Source organism: Melitaea cinxia, chromosome 25 (assembly GCF_905220565.1).
Source record: "Melitaea cinxia chromosome 25, ilMelCinx1.1, whole genome shotgun sequence".
NCBI classification, from domain to species: Eukaryota; Metazoa; Arthropoda; class Insecta; order Lepidoptera; family Nymphalidae; genus Melitaea; species Melitaea cinxia.
Genome location: NC_059418.1, coordinates 6,982,481 through 6,990,008, shown reverse-complemented (window position 1 = coordinate 6,990,008; position 7,528 = coordinate 6,982,481). Strand labels below are relative to the sequence as shown.

General features: G+C 36.5%; 1 protein-coding gene across 1 annotated transcript; it reads right to left on the bottom strand.

Moving 5' to 3' along the window:
- Window positions 1-4,168: 4,168 nt before the first annotated feature.
- LOC123665928 (histone chaperone asf1) lies at window positions 4,169-7,482 on the bottom strand. Its single transcript, XM_045600157.1, has 2 exons — window positions 6,831-7,482; window positions 4,169-5,359 (listed from the first exon to the last, which is right to left on the bottom strand). Exon 1 carries the CDS (start codon window positions 7,480-7,482, stop codon window positions 6,832-6,834), a length of 651 nt encoding a protein of 216 aa, XP_045456113.1. The 3' UTR covers window positions 4,169-5,359; window position 6,831.
- Window positions 7,483-7,528: the final 46 nt, after the last annotated feature.

Sequence of the window (7,528 nt, the reverse complement as noted above, 5' to 3'; positions counted from 1 at the left end):
ACTCAATTTTAACTGCACTGCGTCGCACAAGGGCAAAATTTTGTGTCAGTCTTATTTCACATTTCGACACTTCTAAAAAATACTGATGCTTCGTTCCTATTACATGTATATAGTATCTAATAGTATGTATATAGTATGTAGCGACTCATTAAGCTAACAAAGCTTCAAAATATGTGTGGGTATTATTTATATGCTGTGCGGTTACGGTAGTAAGGAATATAGCTACCCCTTCTCTTCCCGTGGGTGCCGTAAGAGGTGACTAAGGGATAACAGTTTCACTACCACCTTGGAACTTAAAAAGCCGACCGATGGCGGGATAAGCATCCAACTGCTGGCTTTGAAATACACAGGCCGAAGATGGGCAGCAGCGTCTTCGGTGCGACAAAGCCAGCCTTTCGGTCACCAACCCGCCTACCAACTGGGCTACACACACGAATTCACGCCATTTATGGCGCCAACTTGTGGAGGCCAATGTCCAGCAGTGGATTGCGATAGGCTGAAGTAATGATGCTGATTATTATTATTATTTTATGAATACCTATTGTTTTCTAATGTTTACACGAATTTCACTCATTATAATGAATCAACTTTTCGGATTTTATCGCGGTTTATTAAGTTTTTTAAATGTCCGCCGACGTGTCGGATACTTTACAGCAACCATGGTCACGGGAATACTGAAGTGTCAGACGTCCTAACGTTACAAAGTTATTCGAAGCTACCCTATCATCATCATTGGCCTTAATCCGTCTATTGCAGACGATTTAGGCAGAGTCAGAAAGACACTGTGTTGCCTAGGACATTCTTCAGGAAAACGCAGAGTTGCCTAAGCTCTGCACCACCCTCTCGACCTCACTGGCTAGGCCCACAGGAACGACGAGTCTATAAGTGTGGAGCCAGTTCGGCTGCAGGAGTCTTTCGTATTTAAGAGCTATGCCACGAATGCTTGACGGATACTCCATTCCGGGCTTCAAATTAAGTTTTCTTTCTCCAGGACCCTGATGATTTTGAGTCAAGTTTATCCCTTGGTCGCCTTTTACGACCCCCACGGGAAGAACCTACCGCTAACCGAGCTACCCTATGTTACATCAATATTCTAATTAGTCCTCTGTAAATCCTGATAAAACACCTGCCTACCCTACTCCCTACCTATTTATTTAACAAAAAAAATGTAGCTATATCAGCCGACTGTTACCTACGACACAAGCATTAAGCTGCTTATCTTAGGAACAGTCGAGCGTACGTGTGTGTTAATAAACAAAAAAAAATCGCTTTTTGAAATAGGGAAAGGTGTTTTTTAGAAATAGGAACCGCGAACCTAGGTCAATTAAATTATAAGTACCTATTTCCTGTTTTAATTTAAAAATCACTCAAACAGGTCATAATATTTTATTTCTACTACAGCTTTGAGCTGTGTGGCTACGGCACCAAAGAATATAGCCACCCCCTCTCTTCCCGTAGGTGTCGTAAGAAGCGACTAAGGGATAACAAGGTTCCACTACCACTTTGGAACTTAAGAAGCCGACCGATGGCGGCATAACCTTCTAACCGCTGGCTTTGAAACACACAGGCCGATGACGGACAGCAGCGTCTTAGGTGCGACAAGGCCAGCCCTGCGGTCACCAACCCGCCTGCCCAGCGTGGTGACTATGGGCAAAACGCACGCATCACGTATTTTTGGCGCGAATTTGTGGAGGCCTATGTCCAGCAGTGGACTGCAATAGGCTGGAATGATGATGATGATGATGACAGCTTTGAGCTACTGAAAACTATGGATCGAATTTTCACGAGGGCGAGGATCACGTCTGAAGTAAAACTTCTTTAGTTGTCCTACAGTAATGAACGAAACGTAACTCTCTCTTTCTATCTTCACTAACTTATACCTATATCCACCTCCCTCTTAACTTACGTTCGCCTCGCCTAAATAACTTTATTAATTTAGCAAGTATCGTAACGTTTTTTTTTTTTTTTAGCTGTCCTGTATAGTTACGATAAATAGCACTGGCACAGTATTCCTTAAGGATGTCGATGCAACAATGTCTGTTCAATTCTATTCCGTTGCTGTCGAATTCAGAAGTACCAATTACATTAAAACTGGAAGAGCCCGATAACAAACACGAGAGATATTTTCATATATTTGCAAGTATCACAAAACACTATTAAAAATAATATTTACAGATACTAGGAGCACAGAAAGTGTGAGGAGGTAAACAAGCGCACCGCTTAATCTAAACTGCATGTGTGTGTAAGAATAGGCTAAAAATACTTCTATTGGATGCTGTTATCCTAGTACAATTGCGGGTTGGAATAAGGACGACACTACCGCCTTTGTCCTCAAATTAGCTAAATTGACAAGTACTTACAATTTTCGTACTCCTAAGTTTAGCCGTATAAAATGGAGTCCTCTTCCTACAACATAAAATTCCATTTGGCAAATTGGAATCAGATATTCCAAGCAAGCCGTTCTCAATCAATATCATGATTAAATCATGGCATTTTTAACCGACTTAAAAAAAAGAGGAGGTTACTCAATTGGACTGTGTTTTTTTTTAAATGTATGTTCGGGGATAACTCCGTCGTTTATGAACCGATTTTGATAATTCTTGTTTCGTTGGAAAGAAGATATCCCTAGTTTGGTAACATGATAAGGAAACCAGGATCTGATGATGGGATCCCAGAGAAATCGAGGAAAACTCTCGAAAATCCGCATAACTTTTTACTGGGTGTACCGATTTTGATGATTTTTAATTTAATCGAAAGCCGATGTTTATCACGTGGTCACATTTAAATTTTATCGAGATCTGATTACAACTTTGGAGTAATCTTTGATAATGCGTATTTACTCGACAATTTTTTTGTCTACCTACGTTGTTTTACTTCTCGATATAATTGAAGGCGGTTTTTCTTAGTTTGTCAGCAAACACAATTATTAGCACAAAACTTATTAAAAATCAAGTAAAGTAACAAAATTTGAAAAGTTCAAAAGTGATGTTGCTAATTATAAATAAACTACATTGAAATAGACCGTGATCGTGAAAGGACTTAGTTTTAAATCATACTGAAGTGTATAAAAGATAAATGAATTTGATCAGTTAAGTTTTTCGGCAGTTATCGTGACTCCACCAGTTTTCATACATAGGTACATCTGACAGCCGGACGTCCACGGAATAATTTTTATTGTTATTATATATGTATATATTGTTCTACACGTGCGATAGAAAATAAATAGAGATAATGTAGTTCAAAAAATCGCTTGATTTTTGTAAGGTGTGCAATTACAAAAAAGCTTTAATTTTTTTTTTTTTTCAATTTTTAAATGTCTACTACAGAGATTATATTTACCTGCTCTTTTCATTTGATACCGTAACCTTTGTAAGGTCACAGGTCAAATGTGTAAAGGTTAGCTAAAGGTCTCATATATGTATCACATGGGTGAAGTTAAAAATAAGTTGAGTATTTTTACATACTAGACCGTTTCGAAGCAACAAACAAGTATGTCATAGCATTATTTTATGCGTTCTATTAAAGTCTGGCTCAGCAGGAAATATACTTGTCCAAATTTAGAACATTCCGAATGTTCAAGGACCTTAAATAAGAACACAGCTAAATAACACTACTTTCAAGCAATACTGGGTCCCTGTAAGTGAGTAAGGTAGCCAAAACTCCAGGAGAGAGTCGGACAAGGGTTGGCATCGCACTTGCAATGAACCTGGTATTGAGGGCGTCAAGGCTACGGTAACCGGCACCAGGTGGACTTGTAGTATAAAAAAAACAAAAGCGTAATGTGAACCACCAACAATAAGCCAGAAGAGTGTGGACTATGCGAAGTGGCATCAGCGAAACATCTTTCTTTCCCAAGAACTACTCAAGCCTCGTATTCTAACTTCGTAACTTCTACTCAAGCCTCGTATTCCAACAGTTAAAAGTTTGCGATATTTGAAAACAGTTACAACGGCCTCATAGTCGACTTTATGAGCTTCTTTGTAAAGCGTTAATGCAAACTAGCTTCTTAATTGGTGACGTTATTAGTCCTAAAAGCATCGGTAGGTCCCTTTATGTGCACTCACATGTTTCACGCCTTGCAATGTCACTGATTACAGCCAGTACAATTTTATAGGTCTTATATTGTAGGGTTGAGGTAAAATATGTATAAATAAATGAAAAAAGTTTGTAAACTTTAGTCTATATTAGTTCGGTTTTGGTAAATAATATTCCACACTATCTACAAAATTATTGTTACAATATCATTAACGAATAAAAATGCAATAAATAAACTATTACAGCATAATTTTTTGTTGAACTTGCTTGCAAAGTTTGTTATATTTTTAATTAATTAAAAAATGGGGTAGTTAGTAGACATTTTTGATACTACCTTCAAAACTGAAATAATCCAGAATTCATTCATATATCATAAGAGATCTATAAAATGATGAGTGGGGGATTTCGAGCAGTTTGATTGGCTAATTTACGGCCCACTCCGCCTAGCCCCACGTCACTTTAAATGCACACTAAGACTTAAAGAAATTTTTAATATTTAGTCAAATTTATTTTCGTCCTTTTTGTCCAGTTCCTATATAATCAAAACGATTAGTTTTACTAACGGTTTGTGAGCAGAACTATCGTTTTACGGATATAGAAACATTTAAAATTGAGACATTTTTATCTATAATGATACTGTGAGCATAATTAAACACCAATTAAAATTTTCAATAAACTATTACATACTAAACTTATCTATTATTGTCAGAACAGAAGGAAACAGAACTTATACCATACTTCTATATAAACGCTAAAAAAAAGACAAAATGAAGAAGAAAGAAAATTATATGTCATGCTAGAAAAGCTACCATGATGATTTTTCTTTTATCTTATATATAAATTACATAGTTGTCTGTATATTTTTGTACCGAATTGACAATAAAATATAAATAAATCTATAACTAACATAATTTACAAAAAATACGAAAGAATTACTATTTTATAATCTTTGTTACATACACAATTTCATCAAATATTTTACTAGTTTAAATTTGAACACGGTAACTAATTAATGACAGCTGGTTTATTGAGGAACTTTAAGGGCTATTATACATTATACAATAACACACCATTACACCCATAACACATGGAGCGGTAACGTCAATATGGTTGACGCTAAGCTGTCTATATTTGCAAGCAAGTTCTAAGATTCCCAGATTTTTGTTATCATAAATTTCAATATACATAAATACATAATCTAAACTGTTTTTCGTCCCGTTTTCTCTCCATCTTCACAATCAAGAGACTCAGAAATAATCAGTCATAGAAAGTCCATTTTTAATTTCGAAGGCTAATCGCTCTCCATACTTGACGATGCTTCAACCTGAAATGGAGTTTGTATATTATGAATTGTATTATTAATTTATTTATTTTAGAGTATTGTATAGATACTAGTGTGATTGTTAAGAAAATTTTTTTTTTAATTACGGGCCATCCATGATTTACGTCACATTAATTTTTCACGATTTTTAGACGCTCCTCTATCATTGTCACAGATGGTAACATTTATGAGACCCTCTCCCTACCTAATAACTAATAAATTCTTATTTATTAAACTGTAACATCAGTTTCAACATTATATTTATTTCTATATAACTAACAACTGGATATTTTATATTTTGAAATGTGATGTTACAAAATTTTGGATCCTCTTTGACACACTTAGTCTCGACCCCCTACCTCCAACCCCTTCACATGTGACGTAATTTATGCATGGCCCCTAATTAACAAGAAATTTATTTAAATATTTTGTTAACCAATACATCAAAGTTGCTCTGACTTCACCCATAATAAAAGTATAGTCAATATCATTTAATTTAACGTAGCACAGGTGTAGAAACATTTAAAATCAATCATCATCCAGTAGTTTGAGTTTGACAAATCCATATGCAAAATTTAACTAATATTAAAAAGTAGCTACTCCGATAGACTGACCAAAGACCCTCACACATAATTTACTTTTATATCATTTTTCTATTTTTTTTTTTCTGACTTTCACACACAACTTTTTCAGTTTTCTTTTGCCAACTCCTGAAAAACCGTTTTCAACATCTTTGACAATTCCTACAATAGATACATCTGCCAGTCTGTAATACGACAGTATAAAGAACTTAAACTCATATAAATTAAGGTATGTTACACCTATTACTGAAAGATATCTCACAAATAAAATTTCTAATGGGATATATGATTTTCGGTACAGCCTGTAATATCCCACTGCTGGGCATGGGCCTCTTTCTCCATGTAAGAGAAGGATCAGAGCTTTATTCACCATGCTGCTACAATGCGGGTTGTACAATGTTCCCAACTATGAGTAACAACCGCTACCAGGTGTACATGATAACAACCAGGACCGACGGCTTAACGTGCTTTACGAGGCACAGTGGGGAGACCCACAGGGGCACAAGCACCCAAACCATGGCAAACATCTGTATGGCCAATACAAATGTTTGTCATGTGTTGGGATCCAACCCGCAACCGCCAGTGTAACAGCCACACAAACCAGTGATGTGACAGTTGCGCCAAAGCGTCGTTTGTCATCGTCATCGAAATTTACTTATTATGAATAGATACATCTAACAAATAAAGTAGATTTGAGGGTGAAAGAGCAAAATATAGCTAAATATTTTATGTTAGATACTATTATATGCCACATTAATCAACTTGACAAGGAACCCATACACAAAGAGTACATGTAAAGGCTCATTCAGACAGATATTATTGTATAAGCAATTTATTCCAGTAACAAAAAGCAAGCAGACATAAAAAAAATATTTAAGAATGTTGTCTCTCACCTCAACACTCCATGGGAGCTATCGAATTTGAATTGTCACCGTAACCACTTAAGCTTCCGTGGAATTCAATACCACTTATTTGACTATCAGCGTTAAATGACGCACCATAGGAATCATTACTTGGTGCATGCGAGGTTTCTAAGTTGCCATCCCCGCTGTCATTCGCCGCCGCCGCGTCTGGTTCAGCCCAGTTAATCTTAAATCTAGTTACTCTTGGCTCTGATGCTAAAATATTTCTAACTACTTTGTCGAACTGAGGTTTCGCTGGAGGGTTCTCTCGTAATTCCGGTTCGCTTTCCATGTACTCGTTATTAATATAGTAACCGACTCTAACGAATTCCTGACCGCGATACGAACACGCTAGTAGAACTACTGTTACTCCTAACGCGTCGTTTTCTGGTATACGTGTGACATCAGGCGGGGGAGCTTGGAAAACAAACATGTGTCTACCTTCTGGAATCGGTCCTACATATATTGTATCTAAAACTTGATCGTGCTCCTCAGATTCAGCGGATCCAACGTAAATCATCTTCCATTCCAAATCTTCTTTGAGCTCTTCTATGCATTCGAAGGTCAGTTCGAATTGGAACGGATTGAAAAATGGACTAGGATTGTCCAACACCACGACATTCGTTATATGCACTTTTGCCATTATATATATATCACTTTTAATGGGGAATTGTTAGTTTTACTCTTAG

Bases quoted from the DNA above. Each gene is read 5' to 3' on its own strand.
- LOC123665928 (XM_045600157.1), bottom strand. From the start codon at position 7,482: ATGGCAAAAGTGCATATAACGAATGTCGTGGTGTTGGACAATCCTAGT.